Source organism: Physella acuta, unplaced genomic scaffold (assembly GCF_028476545.2).
Source record: "Physella acuta isolate Inbredline_101_S28 unplaced genomic scaffold, ASM2847654v3 ptg001857l, whole genome shotgun sequence".
NCBI classification, from domain to species: Eukaryota; Metazoa; Mollusca; class Gastropoda; family Physidae; genus Physella; species Physella acuta.
Window position 1 is genome coordinate 35569 of NW_026733365.1, and position 21779 is coordinate 57347.

The window sequence follows — 21779 nt, forward strand, 5'->3', positions numbered from 1 at the left end:
GTATCAACTACTATCAGCAACAGGATCACTATACTATACTTCATTGCCACTTGTTTTAAATAACCAATGCTGGATTCAGCAGCTTGCATTTCTCCAACTAGATTTTGTTTTGTTTAAAAGAAAACGTCCAATAACTAAGCAAATCATAAGCTCTACAATAAACATTAAACAAATATGAAGAAGGAGAAATAGTTACCCATTTATTTTTTAAGGTGTATAATTTTTTTTTTTAATAATCCGTCTATGTCCATCTCTAAAATGTCACTTTCCTTTCTCTTTAAAATAGTCAGCTACCGAAAAAAAAAAAAAGAAATTTCAATTAGAAAAGCATAGCCTACCTTAATTTTTCAACATTTTTACTTTCTCGTATATACGAAGTATAGAGAAAGTATTGTAATCGTGCAAAAAAAAAATCCAGTCCAGATTTTTACAAATCGACGTTTTACACCTCACTGATACGGAAAAACATAATTACTTGAGTACCGTTACAGCTAGGTTGATGAAATTTCATATATAAGTATTTTATCAAAATCGTAGATCCTGATCAACTTTTGAGCGATTTCCGATAACCGGAAGTGGTACTTTTTCTACTTTGAATTTTTCAAAATCCTATAACTTGAGTACTATTTCAGATAGATAAATGAAATTTCACGCGTAAGTAAAAGATCTAATTCTCTACCTTCTGTCAAATTTTGAGTAATTTCCGTTGACCGGAAGTACTAATTTACGCAATTTCCGATTTCTCAAAAAACGCACGTAAATTTATAAAGTACTAATAATATCCCGTACTATTATGCACGTTTTATTAGGCGTCCACTTAGTGTGCAATTCTTTTTTTTTTTTACGAGATTCCATTCTATTATAAAAAGTTTAAGTAATTTAAAATGGATTACAAATATTGTCTATGTCCTGAGTTGCCATCCCTCGTAGTTTTATATTAGAATATCCGAGAAAGTTTAGGGAAGATCACTCCCGGTTTATTTAAGATGTATAGAAAAACCTAGCCTACCTAATTTTTCAACAGCCTCCACACACACGCTGGGGAACATGTTCTCTGTGTATGTGGCAATGATCACCAACGTCACTGTCTTCACTAGCACAAGCCCGCGTTTGTTCTGGAATTTGAATAACTCATAAGATCAAGCTGTGCCCTCGACTAGAACAGTAACGCTACACCGTGCTCGGTGGCCTTCTAGTGTAATAAACTATGTGACTCACACATTTAGCATAGATAGACTGCTTGTCTGCGCGAACACATTTGTACTGTTTTTCATCAAAATATATTCCTTCCTCTCGGGTCTGTGGCGGGTTCTTGAAGGCACCCAACAACAAGCTAACTTGGTCTGGGTAAAGCTGGAGGAAGAAGTGAGAAATGTGTGATTTACTACATAAACCAAAGCTGCAGGTAGAAGTGAGAAATGTGTGATTTACTACAAAAACCAAAGCTGCGGGGAGAAGTGAGAAATGTGTGATTTACTACAAAAACCAAAGCTGCGGGGAGAAGCGAGAAATGTGTGATTTACTGCACACACCCGAATATCACTTCACGAGTATGAACTAGATCTATAATCATAAAACAAGCAAATATAATTGACAAATATTTTTTTAAACTTGAAAGCTCAATTCCTAAGGTGGATAGTTAATAATTATGTTTCGGGAACCAGTGTATGTGTGTTTCTTTCGGGCATCTCTCGGTGGTGGGGGGTGCACGTCCATTATTCTCAATCTCACTCCCGAAACGAAACAGAAAACAATCATGATGATAAAGAAAATATATATTGTAAACAGTGTTTAAATATATACGCAGGAAAATTGAAAGAAATCTTGTTCGACATTCAACCGGTTGTGAGATACCACACGGATGATGACTTTACAGCCTACCTTTAGCGGCATAAATTCGTACATATACAAGTTGTTGTACACAGTGACCAATATGTTCAAAGCTTAGAAGAATGGAGACGTTTTTATGGCAGCTATTGTGATTCAGTGGGCAGTGACGTTCAAGCTACTGCCGTAAGATTTTATCTATTTCGTTTTGCATATTATGCTCGGGTCATCTTGGATCAAGACACAGGTGGCACTTGTTTTGTTCAGCCAGCAGAAAGAACATGTCGACCATTATCCTCCACACTTGAGTTGTCTAGCGTTGCCAAAATCCCTCCATTGTGCTGGCTGGGGGGGGGGGGGGAGGACAAGCATTGTGTTGTCTTCTACATAGGTACACACCTTTAGTATGCCTAGGTCTTTAGAGTTCGTTGTTTTGGTGGGTTTTTAAACGAGAAGTGTGCTGAAATCGTGTAGGTCGCCGATGTTTTCGTTCGTAGTCTGCTTAGTTGAGCGTTTGGTGTTTAGTAGCTAGCATGTGTGCCTTCAATCTGTTGAACAGTTATGTACTGCGTTTTGTGTTGTATGTTCAACGTGTGTTACAGTTGTGTGTTCAGGTGTGCTACATGTGTGTTCAAGGTGTGCTACAGTTGTGTTCAAAGTGTGCTACAGTTGTGTTCAAGGTGTGCTACAGGTGTGTGTTCAAGGTGTGCTACAGGTGTGTTCAAGGTGTGCTACAGGTGTGTTCAAGGTGTGCTACAGGTGTGTGTTCAACATGTGTTCAGTTGTCTGTTCAACGTGTGTTACAGTTGTGTGTTCAACGTGTGCTAATCTACCGTGTTGTGCACAGCTATTTAACAGTTCGTCCGTTACGACCATTCCCCTGTTTGCACTTATGGTATGGCAGTGATAAAATGTAAGCACCAGTTTCTTACGGCTGATCGCTTTGCTGTTTGTCGTCATGTAGGAGTCTATAAAGGAGTGTTGTCATAATGTCTTTTTGAGGTCGTGTAGGAGTCTATAAGTGGGTGTTGTCATAATGTCTTTTTGGGGTCGTGTAGGAGTCTATAAGTGGGTGTTGTCATAAGGACTTTTTGGGGTCGTGTAGGAGTCTATAAGTGGGTGTTGTCATAATGTCTTTTTGGGGTCGTGTAGGAGTCTATAAGTGGGTGATGTCATAAGGACTTTTTGGGGTCGTGTAGGAGTCTATAAGTGGGTGTTGTCATAAGGTCCGTATGTTTTGACTTTGCTGCACTGATCAGTCCGCTTGACATGTGTACAAAGCCTCGTTATGGAAATGAAATTGTTGTTCTTAAGAATAGAACCTTCCCCACTCGCAGCCCCTCCCTACAAAAACATAGGCTCAATTATAATCAGGATTAGTTTTGGCTTAACAAGAATTTTTTTATATTCTTAATTGTAAAATTGAAGAGGATTTCCCCCAACACAATTAAGTATTACGTGTCAACATGTTGTGTGCCATTTGGCACGTTGACTTCGACTTCAACCTACTTTTCTTTCTGGATTTGCTTCAATAGTCATTGTCCACCCAAGTTTGCAAAGCAGCCATTGATGGATTTAGGAGATTAATCAGCGGTCATCAATTTATGACGTCCACGCAAAGGGAGGAGGGCGGGGGTCCGAAAAAATCGACTTTAGTGGACTGGGAGTGAGGATATACGGGTCCATCTGGACGTCCATTAACGTCCATATGATGGATTTTAACATTGAAGTTCTTACATTTTAAAACAAACATAAAACTGGTATTAAGAGACGACACTGCCAGTTTTTTTTTCCAGGCATCTCTTCGGGGGATGGGGGGGGGGGGGGTTGAGGAGCCCTCCAACGAACATTTCCCCCCCCCCCCCCCAACGAAATAGAATTTATATAGAAAATATATACTTTTACCAGTGTCCACCCCCCGTAAATTTCAAGTGCCCCCCCCCCCCCCCGCCGGAGAAAAGGTGTGGAAGAAGCACTGGACACTGCTCCTTGTTGTATAAAAATAAAAACTACCTGAACGTGTATATGAATCACCGTATGTATAGATATAATCGTCAAAAAAAGCGTGACGTCATTTGATGACCCCTAATATTAATTATTAAAATTCATCCATTGAGTACAGCGATAAATACTTTTAGCAACTAAAAATAGCTTCCCAGCACTAGTACTCACGTTGAAGCCAAGAGAACTAGCCCGAACATTCCCGTCTTTTCGTCTGACAATGGCACACTGGTGGACGTGGTCCGTGGACACCAAGGCATCCTGCAGCAGGTTCGATAACTGGTTCATCTTTACGGCGTCCTAAGCAGAAGATACAAGTCATCGTCTGGTCAAATGTTTTAAAACACTGTAATGCGAAAACAAAATAAAATATTTAAAACAAAATCGATACACTTTTGTTGCCTACCAAATCATACGATTTTTTAACACCTTCTTCCCATCTATGAAAATTCATCATTTTCACAGAATAAATGCTTATTAAAGAATTTTTATTTTATTTTAAAAACAATGAATGTCCTCTTGATTTGGCCAGCTTAAAAGAACACGCCCATATAACGGGCCGATACACGGAATAGTGGATGGGGTAGACGCAGGCGTTCGGTTTTATCAAGGCTAAAAATAACATCTCGTCAAATCAGCAGTCAAAAATCAATAAGCTAATTAATCAATGTTCTAACAGATCTATACAGCTGTATCCAACGGTGATCGGTTATTGGATAAAACAGCCGGCTAGGAATTTCTTACCCACGAAATAGGATCAATGGTACCCAATTACGTTTATAAAGGAACATTTATTAAACTTTGTGACAATCATCCGAACTAATACTAAACACACGGCTATTGATACATAGATTTTGTCTCTCTAAAATTAGAAATTCGATTTTAAGCTTTGTGGACACAAAGCTCCTTCGTGCTTAAGCTATGTGGACCTGATAAGGGTGATACGATTTTTTTTGTAACCTTTTCTGTTGCTTGATTCAAAACTCCATATTGTATTTAAATTTTTCATTTTTCTTTTCCATTTAGTAAATACCCTGGTTTTGATATTAAGTAGCCATTGATATGCAACCCACTTTGAGCCCACACTATCCCCATGACCAACCCAACAACCCCCTTACATGGCCAGGGGTGGATAAATCCTAATGGGCTCACAGGAGCGCCGCTGTATTAGTCCTACTAGTGTTTAAATTTGTTTTAATTGTTTGTATTTTACAGTTTAACCATTCCGTCAATCATAGTTTATATCAAGGCGTAAAATTCAGGCCTTGGTGGAGAAATAAAGAGGGAGTGATCTCCCATAAACTTTCTGGAATATTCTTATATAATACTACTCGGGATGGCAACTAGGGATATAGACATGATTTTTAATCAATTTTTAAATACTTAAACTTTTCAAAATAGAGTAGAATCTCGTATAAAAAGAATTGTGCACCAAGTGAACAGCAAACAATGTGTGTATAATAATACGAAACATTAGTACATTATAAATTCACAATCATTTGCGTTTATTGAGAAATCGGAAATAGCGTAAAGTACAACTTCCGGTCACCGAAAATTACTCAAAATTTGAAAGAAAACAGAGAATTAGATTTTTTACTTATATGTGAAATTTCATCTATCAGAAACAGTACTAAAGTTATATAGGCTTTTGAAAAACCGAAAGTTGAATTCCACTTCCGGTTACCTGAAATCGCTGAAAAGTTGATACAGAACTACACTTTTTATATAATACTTATATATGAAATTTCATCAATCTAGCTGTAACGGTACTCAAGCTATCGTGTTCTCAGACACACACACACACACACTGCACACACACACACACACATATATCACGGGCATAATTACAAAGCCCAGTTTTTCCGACTCGATGACGTGTAAAATGCCGAGATTTTGATAAATCTGGATTCAGAATATTTTTAGCCCAATTAAAATAAGTCCCTTTTACTCCGTATATGATGAAGTACTGAGGTGTATACCGGTGAAAACTGCCAAAATGTCATGTGATTTTTGTGCACGATTACAATACTTCCTCTATACTGAGGCTCTATAGGTCTACCCTGTATACTATTAGGTAAAAATGCAGTGAAAATGTTAATACCATAGGGAAGTCGACTTTAACTCTCTGTATACTGACCAAAGCGCTCCATAACACAACACTCCAACAGGATGTTTCTATTAACTTGTCAACTCTTCTCCTTTACATGCTTGCCATACGCTTCCCATTCCCTCGTCCCAACAGCTGTCATTAATCTACCTCCCCGGGTATAAATTGGACATGCCTGTCCACTATTGTATATGTCGAAGTCACAAAAATGAACTCTACTATGTCAGCGCATAACTTTGAATTTAGAAACTGTCATACTTTTTATTTTAAGAACTTCGTATTGAAAACATGGTTAGGCCTACTTGTTGGCCTAACCTCCCCCTCACACCTCGCTAAATATGTACATGTCTACCAGTCTACATGGATGTAATGTCCAGAACGAAATAGAATTTATATAGAAAAGATATACTTTTATCAGTGTCCGGCTACCTCCCCACCCGCCCCCCCCCCCACCCCCGAAAATTTAGTCCGCCTCACGGAAATATAAAGTCCCCCCCCCCCCCCCGGAGAAAAAGTCTATAAGAAACACTAGTATTGTAGTAATGTCATCATTAGCAGGACTGTCCACCCAAACCTCGATCACAGGACCCCCATTGAAAGAAAACTGACCCAGTTGGCCGCACATTTCCCAAGTAGCAGGCTTGAGATCTAGGTCTATACAATTACTTCAAATTTTCAGCAACAGAAAAAAAAACCCGACTAATGACTCAGGCTTTCGCCATTTGCATACATTACATGTTTTAAGTTAGCTACGCCGGAAACAGATTCATTAACCTGCAGGCCCTTACAACTGCTAGTGCAAAACTACCATAGGCCTAAGCATCAGCGATAAGCTAATTAGTTAACCTTTTTTCACTTTTGTTTATTTATATCAATGAGAAAGAATACTATCCTGTGGGCTTACAATTCTGGCGCATGTGTGTATTCTAAATGCATGACACATCGGTGGTTGTGTAGCCTATTACATTGTGATTACTAACTTACTGTCTTTTGTTCTGACCACTTTATATGTAAACATTGTATGAGCTACCGTTTATTAAAAGAGCGGGTTTTAAGATCGTGACGTAACACAAGTATAATCCTTTGAACAAATGTAACATATTGACCGTTCTTGTATGGCTACTTCTCATAAAGTGCTGTTTGACCTTCTCATGAAACAGATTCACCTGTTAACCTACTTACAGGTATTCCTAGCACTTGAAACTGCGACTTGTTTGTAAAGTTAAGTTCAGCCATTATTTTTATAATTAAGTCATTTAAAATGGTTCTCCTTCATGTAACGAAAACACAACGCAAACGACACAACCGTCTACATGACAAAATTCCACACGCTTTAAGCCAAACATAACAAAGCATAATTTTCAATCGATCGAAAATGAATTGATAGGTCTACGCCTTTACTTGAAAACAGGCGAATAAAAATATCGAACTGATATAAGTGAAGTACAAGCCACACTAAAAGTAAAAGTGGCGCCGGGGGAGGGTCGGGAAATACTAATATTTGTTGCAATTGTTGGTAGCGATCTAAAGACTGATGTACGTTTGGCGGGTATTGGTTTCTTGATTTATGTGTCCTTATCACGCTGTCAGGATATACTATTAGAAAATCGATAGAGCACAGAATGACAGTGATTTCACAGTCATCAAAGTGCCGTTTTTTATTTTTCTATTGAATGAATGATAAAAGCTATAGAGTAGCCTACGATCCACGCAGCAAGTCATAAAACATCTGCCAAGGTTAAACAATAGTATTGATATTTGATGGTGCCGAATAGTGGCTTGTTTGTGTGCGTGCTATTGAACAGCAGCGCGACCTGTACAGTAGAGGGATTAACTGGCACGATGTCAGACACGACTCGATAACAAAAGGGGCACGAACGTTTTTTTCAGTTTCAAGAGGGAACTATGAGTGTTCGTTAACGGGCTGCTATATATAGAAACAACATAACGCTATATGAATAGAAAGGTTACGTTTAGAGAGTAGTGACTTTGTGGCACGTACTGGGCATGCTGGCATGGTCGTGTCTAACATTCTTTGAGCTGTTAAAGGTGGCGAGAGGTAATAGGGCACGTAGGTCTACGCAAGTGTCATATTCTACCTCTGCACTGATTATATTGCATACGATTTCTAGATCGACAAGTCTATAATTTATGATCGGATTTAGCTTTTTGAAGTTGTTTTTTTTTTCGGGGGGGGGGGGGGGGGTATAGTGTAGATATATATATATATATATATATATATATAGAGGCCAATATATCTGGAGCACAAGTTTGGCTATTTGTATGTATTCATTTATCAAAGTGTTTCCAAAATTGATCATGCTTGTCCCCCTCAACGTCTAAACCTTACTACATAATAGTGATTCCTAACTTTTTATAAGTAACGAACCCCACCAGTTTCATATGCGCATTCACCGCACTGAAAAAATCTGATCGTGTATCATATGTTGGGTGTCTTGACCTCCACTGAACGCCTGAGCCACTGCCTTATATAGATCTAGAATCTAGTCCTAGTTCGGGGTCGTCAGCTCTTGGAACTCGTGGTAGTGATATCGTCAGAAAAATGTATCGGCTACTTTAACTATTGTCTCCCCCCACCCCACCCCACACCAAGAAAGTATCAAGAAGAAAAAAATACTAGAAAGAAACCCTGGATCATGATGATTTCCAAATGTCCCGGAGACTTTGCTTTGTACGGAAAATGAAGACTGAAGTGTTTAATGTGTTGATCAGTTGAGGTCATTTAGGTCGTAAGTGAATTCAGTTAAGCTGCGTCAAGGCCGTGAACAATTCAGCGGCTTGTGTGGTGTGTGTAATGGTGTTAGATGAGGGCGTGTGTGTTGTGTGTAATAGTGTGAGATGAGGGCGTGTGTGTTGTGTGTAATGGTGTGAGATGATGGCTTATGTGTGGTGTGTAATGGTGTGAGATGGGGACTTGTGTGGTGTGAGATGTGTGAGATGAGGGCGTGTGTGTTGTGTGTAATGGTGTGAGATGAGGGCGTGTGTGGTATGTAATGGTGTTAGATGAGGGCGTGTGTGGTGTGTAATAGTGTGAGATGAGGGCGTGTGTGTTGTGTGTAATGGTGTGAGATGAGGGCTTATGTGTGGTGTGAGATGTGTGAGATGAGGGCGTGTGTGTTGTGTGTAATGGTGTGAGATGAGGGCGTGTGTGTTGTGTGTAATGGTGTGAGATGAGGGCGTGTGTGGTGTGTGTAATGGTGAGAGATGGGGGCGTGTGTGGTGTGAGATGAGGGCGTGTGTGGTGTGTGTAATGGTGTGAGATGAGGGCGTGTGTGGTGTGTGTAATGGTGTGAGATGAGGGCGTGTGTGGTGTGTGTAATGGTGTGAGATGAGGGCGTGTGTGGTGTGTGTAATGGTGTGAGATGAGGGCGTGTGTGGTGTGTCTAATAGTGTGAGATGAGGGCGTGTGTGGTGTGTGTAATGGTGTGAGATGAGGGCGTGTGTGGTGTGTGTAATGGTGTGAGATGAGGGCGTGTGGTGTGTGTAATGGTGTGAGATGAGGGCGTGTGTTGTGTGTAATGGTGTGAGATGAGGGCGTGTGTGGCGTGAGATGTGTGAGATGAGGGCGTGTGTGGTGTGTGTAATGGTGTGAGATGAGGGCGTGTGTGGTGTGTGTAATGGTGTGAGATGAGGGCGTGTGTGGTGTGTGTAATAGTGTGAGATGAGGGCGTGTGTGGTGTGTGTAATAGTGTGAGATGAGGGCGTGTGTGGTGTGTGTAATGGTGTGAGATGAGGGCGTGTGTGGTGTGTGTAATAGTGTGAGATGAGGGCGTGTGTGGTGTGTGTAATAGTGTGAGATGAGGGCGTGTGTGGTGTGTGTAATGGTGTGAGATGAGGGCGTGTGTGGTGTGTGTAATGGTGTGGGATGAGGGCGTGTGTGGTGTGTGTAATGGTGAGAGATGGGGGCGTGTGTGGTGTGAGATGAGGGCGTGTGTGGTGTGTGTAATGGTGTGAGATGAGGGCGTGTGTGGTGTGTGTAATGGTGTGAGATGAGGGCGTGTGTGGTGTGTGTAATGGTGTTAGATGAGGGCGTGTGTGGTGTGTGTAATGGTGTGAGATGAGGGCGTGTGTGGTGTGTGTAATAGTGTAAGATGAGGGCGTGTGTGGTGTGTGTAATGGTGTGAGATGAGGGCGTGTGTGGTGTGTGTAATGGTGTGAGATGAGGGCGTGTGTTGTGTGTGTAATGGTGTGAGATGAGGGCGTGTGTTGTGTGTAATGGTGTGAGATGAGGGCGTGTGTGGCGTGAGATGTGTGAGATGAGGGCGTGTGTGGTGTGTGTAATGGTGTGAGATGAGGGCGTGTGTGGTGTGTGTAATGGTGTGAGATGAGGGCGTGTGTGGTGTGTGTAATAGTGTGAGATGAGGGCGTGTGTGGTGTGTGTAATAGTGTGAGATGAGGGCGTGTGTGGTGTGTGTAATGGTGTGAGATGAGGGCGTGTGTGGTGTGTGTAATAGTGTGAGATGAGGGCGTGTGTGGTGTGTGTAATAGTGTGAGATGAGGGCGTGTGTGGTGTGTGTAATGGTGTGAGATGAGGGCGTGTGTGGTGTGTGTAATGGTGTGAGATGAGGGCGTGTGTGGTGTGTGTAATGGTGTGAGATGAGGGCGTGTGTGGTGTGTGTAATGGTGTGAGATGAGGGCGTGTGTTGTGTGTAATGGTGTGAGATGAGGGCGTGTGTGGCGTGAGATGTGTGAGATGCGGGCGTGTGTGATGTGTGTAATGGTGTGAGATGAGGGCGTGTGTGGTGTGTGTAATGGTGTGAGATGAGGGCGTGTGTGGTGTGTGTAATGGTGTGAGATGAGGGCGTGTGTTGTGTGTAATGGTGTGAGATGAGGGCGTGTGTGGCGTGAGATGTGTGAGATGCGGGCGTGTGTGATGTGTGTAATGGTGTGAGATGAGGGCGTGTGTGGTGTGTGTAATGGTGTGAGATGAGGGCGTGTGTGGTGTGTGTAATGGTGTGAGATGAGGGCGTGTGTGGTGTGTGTAATGGTGTGAGATGAGGGCGTGTGTGGTGTGTGTAATAGTGTGAGATGAGGGCGTGTGTGGTGTGAGATGAGGGCGTGTGTGGCGTGAGATGTGTGAGATGCGGGCGTGTGTGATGTGTGTAATGGTGTGAGATGAGGGCGTGTGTGGTGTGTGTAATGGTGTGAGATGCGGGCGTGTGTGGTGTGAGATGAGGGCGTGTGTGGTGTGTGTAATGGTGTGAGATGCGGGTGTGTGTGATGTGTGTAATGGTGTGAGGTGAGCGCGTGTGTGGTGTGTGTAATGGTGTGAGATGAGGGCGTGTGTGGTGTGAGATGAGGGCGTGTGTGGTGTGTGTAATGGTGTGAGATGAGGGCGTGTGTGGTGTGAGATGAGGGCGTGTGTGGTGTGTGTAATAGTGTGAGATGAGGGCGTGTGTGATGTGTGTAATGGTGTGAGATGAGGGCGTGTGTGGTGTGTGTAATGTTGTGAGATGAGGGCGTGTGTGGTGTGTGTAATAGTGTGAGATGAGGGCGTGTGTTGTGTGTGTAATGGTGTGAGATGAGGGCGCGTGGTGTGAGATGTGTGAGATGCGGGCGTGTGTGGTGTGAGATGAGGGCGTGTGTGGTGTGTGTAATGGTGTGAGATGCGGGTGTGTGTGATGTGTGTAATGGTGTGAGGTGAGCGCGTGTGTGGTGTGTGTAATGGTGTGAGATGCGGGCGTGTGTGGTGTGAGATGAGGGCGTGTGTGGTGTGTGTAATGGTGTGAGATGCGGGTGTGTGTGATGTGTGTAATGGTGTGAGGTGAGCGCGTGTGTGGTGTGTGTAATGGTGTGAGATGAGGGCGTGTGTGGTGTGAGATGAGGGCGTGTGTGGTGTGAGATGAGGGCGTGTGTGGTGTGAGATGAGGGCGTGGGTGGTGTGAGGGCGTGTGTGGTGTGAGATGTGTGAGGTGAGAGCGTGTGTGGTGTGAGATGTGTGAGGTGAGGGCGTGTGTGGTGTGTAATGGTGTGAGATGAGGGCGTGTGTGGTGTGAGATGAGGGCGTGTGTGGTGTGAGATGAGGGCGTGTGTGGTGTGAGATGTGTGAGGTGAGAGCGTGTGTGGTGTGAGATGTGTGAGGTGAGGGCGTGTGTGGTGTGTAATGGTGTGAGATAAGGGCGTGTGTGATGTGAGATGTGTGAGGTGAGGGCGTGTGTTGTGTGAGATGTGTGAGATGAGTTTGTGGTCAGCAACTGTCAAGAAAAAAAAACCTAGCTCTTGAGTTATCCATTAAATGTAAATTTATTAATCTATGAACATTTCCTTAATCAATTCAAAGATATTTCTAAAACTCTCCAGGGGTCTTCTATAAATGTAAACATTGACACCGGAAGGTGGACGGTTCTAGATTTAGTGACGATGTGCTACGAGGGTTGGGGTGATTATTAATAAGGGAGGGGGTGCGGTTACGTCATTTTAGATGAATGGGTTTAGTAACAATCGGGTTAAGGGGAAATGTAGATCATTGCGATAGAAGTGCAGTAACTATATAAAATGTTGGATTATTGCTTAGAAAATTGTAGTAGCCTCCCCTCTAAAGTTGGTTTTATTTAGCAATATTGTGAGTTTTTAAATTTTTTCATCGCGTTTGCACTTGCGATGTGTATACTATTATTATACACTTCTAGAAAAAAAAACTTTGCATCAAGGGGTCGTCCATAAATGACGTCACACTTGTAGGGGTGAGGCGGGGGGGGGGGGGGTCCATAATTTTGTGACGGTGTGTGACGAGGAGGAGGGAAGGGGAATCAGATGTTGCGACGTCACACTTTTGCATTATAAAAAAGCAATGTTAGAAAACTAATTTCAGACGTTATTTCGCGTTTTAGAAAACCTTTTTTAATAAAAGGGAATAAGAATAACTATTAGAATTTTAGGAGATTGCAGTAAGTTTATATAGAGTAATTTGGGGTAGGTTAGCACAAAACCAGGGGAAATTTTCACAGGTAAGTGTTAGAATTAGTGCAGAGAGCACTTGGGGTGGGGTATATAAACCGGCGGCTTAGCCTTGGAGGTGATGGCCCTAGCCAGTAATCTATGCAGCACATATGTTGGCGCTATAGTCTTCTAAACTCTTCTTAGATGAGCTCTACACAGGCAATTCCCCATCAAGAAAGATACACTATACTGTTCGCATAGCCAAAAAAGAGTACAGATGACTTATTCTTCATTTTTAATCATCTGTGACTAAGAGAAAGATATAATAGAGAAAAAAATTACAAAGTTCACATCTGATGGGTGGGTAACTTTCTGAAGTTGGTGAACGTAAAGGCATCTGTGCATGGTAGTTATCTTTCCATATACCAAAAAACAAACAAATCTATATTTTCTACAATGGACGCGAGCGAGAAAGTATTGGAGAGGCCCATTAAATAATTTTAAAATCATGCGCGGCGTAGTTACAATTAATATGGTTATAAAATCCTGTCTGTCTGTTTTTTTTCAGACTTTACTAAAGATTGGATGTATCTGATGTTTTTTATACTTTCGGTAACTAAATAAAATTTTTAAAAAAAGCAAAAACAATTTGGTTCTCAAGTGTAAAGGCGACATAAACAATGGCATCCTGCTATTCGATAGGCTGCTATAAATTTTATTGTACACATTGTAAGCGAAAAAAAAAGGAAAACTAGGTCATGGGGTTTAAATTTGCATTGTTCTTTAAAAACTTTATCTGCAAAGTTTTGTAAACAAATAGTTATCAATCACTGAGTTCCTGTACAGCCAATCAATATTTGTCTTATGAAAGTGATATATCCAGTTATAACTTAGGCTTGATAAAAATAAATAGAAATGTAGCCTTCAAACTCAACAAATTATTTTCTAAAAATATAAAATTTCTGAATTAATTTTAGGCTGAAGTTTTTACTTTTTATTATTTTTATGGTCGCTTTGCTAAATCTAAAAAAGCATGTTTTTATTCCATGTCAACAACATGATGGAAGGATTCTCATCAACTCGCTCGCCTCCATTGCCCTAAAGACCATCAAGTCTGAAAGAATACATTGCTAATTTTTAGATGTAGGCCTAGTACTAGTGCAATTTCACTATACAAAGTGGCATTTTTATTTTATAATATTAATACATATTGTACATCAAAAAAGTGTTTAGAATTTTAACATTAATATTATGATTAAATACTATACAAATTATCAACTAAAATAGAATAAATCTTAGCTGGTAAATCATGGGATCTAGATTCTAGAACTTAAGAATAAAGAGGGTAGAATTGCTTATGCTTAATTTAATTATTAAATAAATAGATCTAATTTAATTTTAGATAGAATAAAAACTTTAAACTAGCCAAGATAAGAAGTTTAAAGAAGACTGAAGACAGTGAAGAGGGTTGAATATAGATCTATTTATAAATCAATTTCAATCTAAACATGGAAGTACGGTGGTAACTTACGGTAATCTATCGTTTTGGGTACGTAAAATCGCCCGCGGCTATTAATGTACGAAAACGTTACCTCATTGTCAAGGCTGTAATAGAAGTATATTGTGATATGTTTGTGTCAAATATTATAGATAAATGAATAATAAACCTAAATCAATGGCTAAATTAAAATATATCAATATATATATTATATAGGCCAGAAATTAACTTTAAACAGCTGTGTCTGCAAGCAAGATTTGCCATATAAACAGCAGCGATAGATTACCTAACTTACTTTATTTTGTAAAATTAATTCAATGATTTTCTATATCTAGACTCTAGATTATTTTTTTTTTTAATTTTAATTTTGTTTCCATGCTGAAGAATCAAATCCTAATCGTCAATGTAAACAGGAACCGAACTGTTTATCCCCCTTGCTGTTTCTAAGTGTACTATTAAAATTTTAACAACGTACCGGCTTTTTTTTTTTTAATAATGAGAATTTTTTAAATATATAAATATAGATCTATATTTAAATTAAAATGTCTTGGTTAATAACAGATTTATTATATTTTTTTTAAACTTGCATACGTTGGTCGATAAATGAAGCAAGCATTGGTATTAAATATAAATCAATTATTTTTGGCTTCGGACTTTTTGAATTGGCCTCTAGGTCAATTTTCGTTTCTATGTGACGACAAGTTAGCATCAAAAATGGCCGACGATTTCATCAAATTTTGAATCAGATACTTTAAAGACTAAATAAAAACGTTGCTGTTTACTTCTTTAACTTAAATACGCCATCTTCATCAAAATGGCATCGTCGATATATAGGAAAAAACATGGTGGTACAGTAAAAATTCACGATAAAGCTGTAGTGGACCATGTTGTAGGTGACAGTGAAAATGCAAAAGCAGAAATTGAAAACAAATGCACTGCTTACAAAGATATGTTTGATAAGGTAATATTATAACATAAAATAGGAGGCCATGCAAAATAATATTCAAAAGGCTAGTATTAAAAAAATTCACCATTTTAATTATTAATTGGTAAAAGTAATAAAACTAATAGTAATACTGTTACCTAATATTATTACTATTATAAGTATTATTATTATTTTACAGTAATAGTAATACTTATTAAATTAGGTTAATAAAACTTGTTTTATAAAATCAGAAAATTTAGTTAATATTTCTTATTTAGGGTAAGATTTGTTAGATATTTTTTTTTATTTAAAGTACTATAATATATTAAAATTTTAAAATATCTGCTCAGGAATCAAGCAAATTTTCAACAAAATCAGAGTTCATCAATGAGTGTTTACCTAAAGTTGAATCCAAAAGAAGTATGACAGGTCAGTCCAGAAACTCTAGGAGCTCATCGAATCTTCAAGACCAATCCCTTAAATTACAAAATTGGATTGATAAAAAGACTATTAAAGAACTACAGGTACTTTGGTTTTATAAAAAAACTAGCTGGGCTATAAAAAAGTACCTTTTCAGTTTAATGGTCCCAAGAGAAGATGGAGTAAAGTTCAGTCTTAATACAGAACAAGAAAATAACAGTTCCAGATGATTATTACAGTCTTTTATTTTTATTTTCTTGGTGTTATTGAAATTAATTTTTGTACCCATCCCGCATGTTGCTGTGGACTGACACAATATTTTAAGAGGATTGCATCAATGCGTTATCAATTTTGTAATTTTAGATGCATGCCCTTGTTTTCTACAATGGAGTTATATAAATGTTAACAAAGCAGGCTCATAGTTGTTGGGGCATGGGTTTGTTTACACTACTGCTCAGATGCAACAGGGTGTGCTTAGTGAAAACCTTGAGTGTACATTGATCACCCGCTGTAATAGTGAAGTAGGACATACCTCAGTGACCCCACAGGTGTCAGGGGCCTTTGTGGGACACTCTCATGAGCCACCGGTTACACAACCACAGGAGTGGCAAGTATGACACCTGGTTCAGTTTAAATCATTAAATGTCCATTGCCACCATGTCTCTAATGTAGGGTGCAGGTCACCCGACCTCAAGAGTGTCGGCAGACATGCCTGATTTGATTGAGACAATGATTATAGTAGCCCACCATATCCTTAGTGTATTGCACTTTTTAAAACAAACATATGTGCCATAGTGCTTACAAGGGAGCTCAGGACACCGAATCCCATCACGTCAGGGTGTTGGAAGATGGGCCTGATTCAATTAATGAATGATTATAGTAGTCCATCATAATCAGTGTATTGCACTCTTTAAAATGAATGTAGGCTCATGGGAAAGTGGCACCAAATTGCACCCTGCTGGGGTGCTATTCCTTCGAAATGTAAATTCTTTTTTCCCAACAACTTGCCAACATTTCATGGTAATCAGATGAAAGTTGTAGTAATACATAAAGGACAAACAAATAAACAAACATACATACTTCCATTTATATGTGTATAGATTTTATTTATTGTTTAGGAGAGAGCTGATACTGAAAGTCTTGAAACAAAAAAGTTGTATTCAGAACTAATGGAAACAGAGCAAACTTTTGTAAAGGTAATGTGGTTAATTTTTTTAAAGTTCATTTTTGTTTTTTTCTCTCCAAAACCCTAATGATTGGAAACTAATTTAAAATGATGAATAATTTTCACTGAAATATATTTTAAAATATACAAAAATATAGGCCTACATTTATTAAAATGACAAACTTAATACACAACATTAGTTATTTATTTTCTACACCCTAACATTCTCAGTTAATTAGCTACCAATCAGCACTGTTACTTGGGCTGAACCATAATTGTTTAGATTGATGCATTTATTTTTAAAGTATATATACATTTTTTAAATTTTGCCTGAAATCTAGAAACTAGATGAACTACTGTCACACAAAGATCTTGTTGATCTTCGTAGAAAAGAGCTACTTTATTTACAATGGTCGGAAGAAGTGTATGAGCCTATAAGAAAAAAAATACTTCAAGCTATAGATGGTTCTGAATGGTCAAAGCTTGACAGGCGCAAGAGAGAATTACACAAGCAATTTTTGGAGCATGTCAATAAGCGAGTAAGTGGAATAAAAAATTAAAACACTTAAAAATTAAATTTAGTCAGATATTTCAACAATTTAGATACTGTATTTAGGTATTACCATTCTTTTTAATCAAATATTGAAAGTCTCTTTTCAATGCTCGTAAAGGGCCATGTATTTTTGGAAGATGATGATAAAGAGCAGTACTATGCCCAAGCACTTAATGATTCCCGTCCAGCACCTATAAAGGTTAGGCTTTTAACATTGCTAAAGCTGAAATAAATATAACTTCACTTGCATACATTTTATATATATATATATATATATATATATATATATATATATATATATATATATATATATATATATATATATATATATATATATATACACACACACAACGCCATAACATTTTAAGAGTGAATTATTTATTTTATTATCGTTTTGGAAAATTAGCACTAGGCCTACTTTCAAAAACTGGAATTAATTAAGAACGTATATTACAAAATAAGTTTTATTTATTAAAGCCTTTTCTAGTCCACATAAAACAAGTTTTCATGAAGGTAAATGTATTCATCAGATTAAAACTGAAGCTCTTAGAGATCCTTTGCTCACACTTGGTAGAAAAAAAGCTGAAGAGGAGCGAACAATCCTTCGCTGTATGACAGGACAACATTACACAGATGAGGATATCGAAAAGGTACTTTTTTTTAGTTACACTTAGTAATACAATTTTTTATTAATTTTTTAATCAATTCAATATGAATGCAAAATTTGTCTTCATAAAAATAACTAAAATAAAAATTAAGTGCAAACACTGTATTATTTACTGTATTCTGAGAGAAAAAGCTTTTGTGTATGCCTCAGTTTACCATACAAGAGCACACATTTTGTTTGTTACTTAAATTAACTTCTTTGTATGCTTGTTAATAAGCCGCTGTTTAAAAAATATCTCTGCTTAAAATTAAAAGGGCAATTTTTTTAAATTTAAGAATGATGCATGATAAATTGTGCTGTATAAATCAATTTCTGTTCAATCCTACCAATATATTTACTTCTTAGCCAAATGATGTTAAGTTGTTGATGCAATAAATGTTGTTTAAGAAAAAAACTAGTAGTAATAAGTAGTATAGTTTATATATTTACATGCATTAATAAAAAAAATATTGAACGTGCTGATTACTTGGCATAGAGCTAAATCTTACCATACTCAAAGAAGAATACGCTGCATAAAAATGGTATAACTTTGCTCAGAACTGTCCACCTCCTCAATAAAAAGCAAGTCCACACAGCTCTGTGGTTAGGGAAAGTTAGGTCGCTCAGCAGACTTTACCTTATGTACAACATGGTCAAACAGAAGAGTGCTAACCTGAAAGTCTTGAGTTTGGATCCCCACTTTGAGAGGACAGAGAAACAGGTGAACTCTACTTCATCTGTACAATGGACCATTAGTTTATCCCTTTATTTGCTGAGGGGAAGAACCAAATGAATCCGACTTTATTTGCCCTTTGGAAATTTTAGTGGACAGTTGTAACTTACTAATTTTTAAAAGATATAACAATACTGGACCCGAGTCATTTTGAAATGGAATGAAAAATAATTTGTTTCAGTTTCAGATCCAGATTATGTGTGTCCTCACCAGAAAACTAATACAAATATCAAACAGTGTGTTTATGTAATTTCAGGTTAAATTACCACCACTACCTCTTGTTCCTTTGGGTAGACATGGTGTCAACAGTCGCAAATGGCTACAGATGCCTCTAAATAACATTGAAAGTGAAATTCGCCAGAGAAGAAGGTATACTTTTGCTTTTATCTTCAGCATAATGTTCTGAAAAACTGTTACATGTGAAGCATGTTTTAATTATAAATGCGCCTGCTAGAATATAATAGGCATTGTTTTGCAATTCAAAGTTTTTTACACCTGTCATCTCAAAAATAAAATAGGCAAAACCAACAACAGCAGAAGGGAGAAATGCTAAAAGGTTGCCTTTTTTAAATTTATTTGTGAACATTCTTGAATTTAAAAAGTTATTTAACTGTTGAACTATTGTGCTATGCAGTTGAAAGCACTGAGCAAAAGTATGCAAGTTTAGAAGTTGAACTGCTTTTTTTTTTACATTTGATTGGGGGGGGGGATTTGTTTGGTTTTACATGGCAATATAGTTTTTTTGTGTTATAGGTTGTTTTTATTTTGGTATTAGAAAGAACACCTAGATCAGTGGCTCTTAACCTTTTTGGTATGGGACCCTACCAGTGTCACTCATCATGTGAGTCTGGTGTGTGTTGAATCCCTAAGCCTGACTCACCAAACCTGTAGGGTTCAATCAAACCCAGGTTAAGAATCACTGACCTATTTAAAAGCTATTAGATCCACTTATTATTAATATTTTAAAATTGAATGATGAATGGATGTTTTAATATAATTTTTTTTTTTGCAATCTTCATTCCATTTCTAAAACATGGTACTTTGAACTACATTTCTAAGAAAAATTATTCTGTAGGCCGCATATAAAAATATGAAATTAACTATTTTTGAAAATTGTTTCTATTTTCTACAAGCAATAAAAATGAAGGCTATGTATAATGTGGTCAACTTTCATTTTACAGAGGTAATTTATGGGTAGAACCTATATCACAACATCTGATTTGTATATTGGATAGTCTATGTGTAGTGCATGATCACTATTTAAAAATTGTGCATGATATAGATTTTACATTATTATGTCGTAAACACTTTAATATCAAATAATATGAAGAAGGGCTAGCAGTTTTTCTTACTTAAGTTTTGTTTCATGAGCCAATGTTTTTATGTTTATTTCTTAGCAGCTTTTAAAATGTGCTGTTATTAAAGACGACTGTTTTTTAATTTAGAACTGAGTGCTATATTTTGATCTTTTAAAATAAGTGTTAAATGGCATCTACCATTATTATTTTCTTTTACAAATAACATATTGAAATTTTGACTCACTTTGAAATCATTTATATTTAGTTCATTATCTATTTGAATTACGATTTCGTATGAAATACTTAATCATGTAGACTTCATTATTTAGAGAAACAATATAAAAAATTATAACTTTTATTTATCACTTCACTGTGGTTTGTGTTAAGGCACAGGTGAATCCACTGAAGAATAATACTTCTTATTTCACTAGCTCAGCTATATTATTTCTCCTTCACTTTTATGCCTATTTTGTTGTTTTAAAAACTTATCAATACATAAAGCTTCAACTAACATGTGAAATTATTCAATTAAAATGTGGTAAGTCAATGCTGATTTAACAAAACTGTTATAATGTTAATTATAGAAAAGTCAATGTATCTTTTGATAATACATTACAGGTAATATGGGTCACTCTATTATAACACAATGTAATAGGTGGTTAGAAAATCTATAATTTGACAGGACATAGTTGACTTGGCTAGTAAAAATTAAGTTGTAGGCTACTTGACAAAAGGCAGACTTCACTTAATTCAATATTTGTATCACTTAAAACTTAGTAATATCATAAACGTCTCAAAGTGGGCATGTTAACTAATAATGCACATTGTAGTAGAAATAGTTGTGATAATACAATTTATATGATTTTTTTATACTAACCCTCTATTTAATTAATGTTGGCAGATGACATTATTTTAATAGGCATATCCTTATACATCATAATTACTTTAGTATCTGGTTAATTTATTTTCAATTTTCCAGGAATCGAATGCTTGGAATCAACACAAAATCAGTCATTGACTTCGGCGCATGGTCATTGGCAGAATTTGATGCAAAGGTATAGAATAAATACAATTGTTTTATTATTTCAAAACTATCTTCATTTCAAAAGGTATTATCCAATTTTTTTTAAATCAATGATTTAGAAAAACTATTTCAAAGTAATTTTGTGCATGAAGTCAGAGAAATTTAAGAAGTCAAATCTTTGATGGTAGGTCTACAAGATCACTTTTTTGCAAAGTGATTTAGTGAAGCAAAGTGCACTTGCATTTATGGTATATTTTAACCAGGATTTATATCTAACTGGCTGATGTTATTTATCTCATTTGATTTTTTTCTACCTGAAAACACAGATTACTGAACAAGAACTTCAAATCCCAAAGAAACGAATATTTGCAGAAAAGCCCCCTTATGGGAAACCACCAGCCGAAGTACAGAAAGCACCCTTTATTGACCCGGAGGAATTTGCAGACAAAATCGTCAACACAAATCCATTTCCAGCGCACATAGCCAGACTTAAAGCTGAGGCAGAAGAAATGCGTGAATATTATAAATACCAACAAGAACAGTATGAGCGGTTCTTGCAAGAACAACCTTATTACATGGAGGACCAGATGACTCAACAGACATCAGATCAATTGCAACAGATTGTAACAGCTTAATATAGAGTTTTACTTTGAAAACGTGTTTATAAAAATGGCTTTTTGTT

The 21779-nt window shown here is 37.5% G+C and overlaps 2 protein-coding genes across 6 annotated transcripts; one reads left to right on the top strand and one right to left on the bottom strand.

Moving 5' to 3' along the window:
- Nucleotides 1–179: 179 nt before the first annotated feature.
- On the bottom strand, nucleotides 180–14772 carry LOC131930841 (profilin-4). Of its 4 annotated transcripts, none has more exons than XM_059287494.1 (5): nucleotides 14629–14772; nucleotides 4000–4128; nucleotides 1219–1353; nucleotides 1010–1115; nucleotides 180–290 (listed from the first exon to the last, which is right to left on the bottom strand). In XM_059287494.1, the coding sequence occupies exons 2-5, from the start codon at nucleotides 4114–4116 to the stop codon at nucleotides 262–264; spliced, it is 387 nt and encodes a 128-aa protein (XP_059143477.1). In that variant the 5' UTR covers nucleotides 4117–4128; nucleotides 14629–14772; the 3' UTR covers nucleotides 180–261. The 4 variants fall into 4 exon arrangements, with proteins under 4 accessions (XP_059143477.1, XP_059143474.1, XP_059143476.1 ...); XM_059287491.1 differs by lacking the exon at nucleotides 14629–14772 and adding an exon at nucleotides 7118–7243; XM_059287493.1 differs by lacking the exon at nucleotides 14629–14772 and adding an exon at nucleotides 5930–5987.
- A 235-nt stretch (nucleotides 14773–15007) lies between these two features.
- LOC131930849 (protein FAM228B) lies at nucleotides 15008–21770 on the top strand. Of its 2 annotated transcripts, XM_059287514.1 has the most exons (10): nucleotides 15008–15294; nucleotides 15609–15782; nucleotides 16797–16874; nucleotides 17185–17382; nucleotides 17515–17595; nucleotides 17927–18046; nucleotides 19032–19144; nucleotides 19294–19331; nucleotides 21053–21128; nucleotides 21424–21770. In XM_059287514.1, exons 1-10 carry the CDS (start codon nucleotides 15148–15150, stop codon nucleotides 21578–21580), a joined length of 1182 nt encoding a protein of 393 aa, XP_059143497.1. In that variant the 5' UTR covers nucleotides 15008–15147; the 3' UTR covers nucleotides 21581–21770. The 2 variants fall into 2 exon arrangements, with proteins under 2 accessions (XP_059143497.1, XP_059143494.1); XM_059287511.1 differs by lacking the exon at nucleotides 19294–19331.
- The last annotated feature ends 9 nt before the right edge of the window (nucleotides 21771–21779 follow it).

Bases quoted from the DNA above. Each gene is read 5' to 3' on its own strand.
- LOC131930849 (XM_059287511.1), top strand. From the start codon at position 15,148: ATGGCATCGTCGATATATAGGAAAAAACATGGTGGTACAGTAAAAATT. The intron at 17,596-17,926 runs GTTAGGCTTTTA...TGTATTCATCAG, and splicing joins CCCGTCCAGCACCTATAAAG to ATTAAAACTGAAGCTCTTAG. The intron at 18,047-19,031 runs GTACTTTTTTTT...ATGTAATTTCAG, and splicing joins CAGATGAGGATATCGAAAAG to GTTAAATTACCACCACTACC.
- LOC131930841 (XM_059287491.1), bottom strand. From the start codon at position 7,171: ATGGCTGAACTTAACTTTACAAACAAGTCGCAGTTTCAAGTGCTAGGA. The intron at 4,129-7,117 runs GTAAGTAGGTTA...TCTTCTGCTTAG, and splicing joins TTCAAGTGCTAGGAATACCT to GACGCCGTAAAGATGAACCA. The intron at 1,354-3,999 runs GTGAGTACTAGT...TTCTTCCTCCAG, and splicing joins CTAGTTCTCTTGGCTTCAAC to CTTTACCCAGACCAAGTTAG.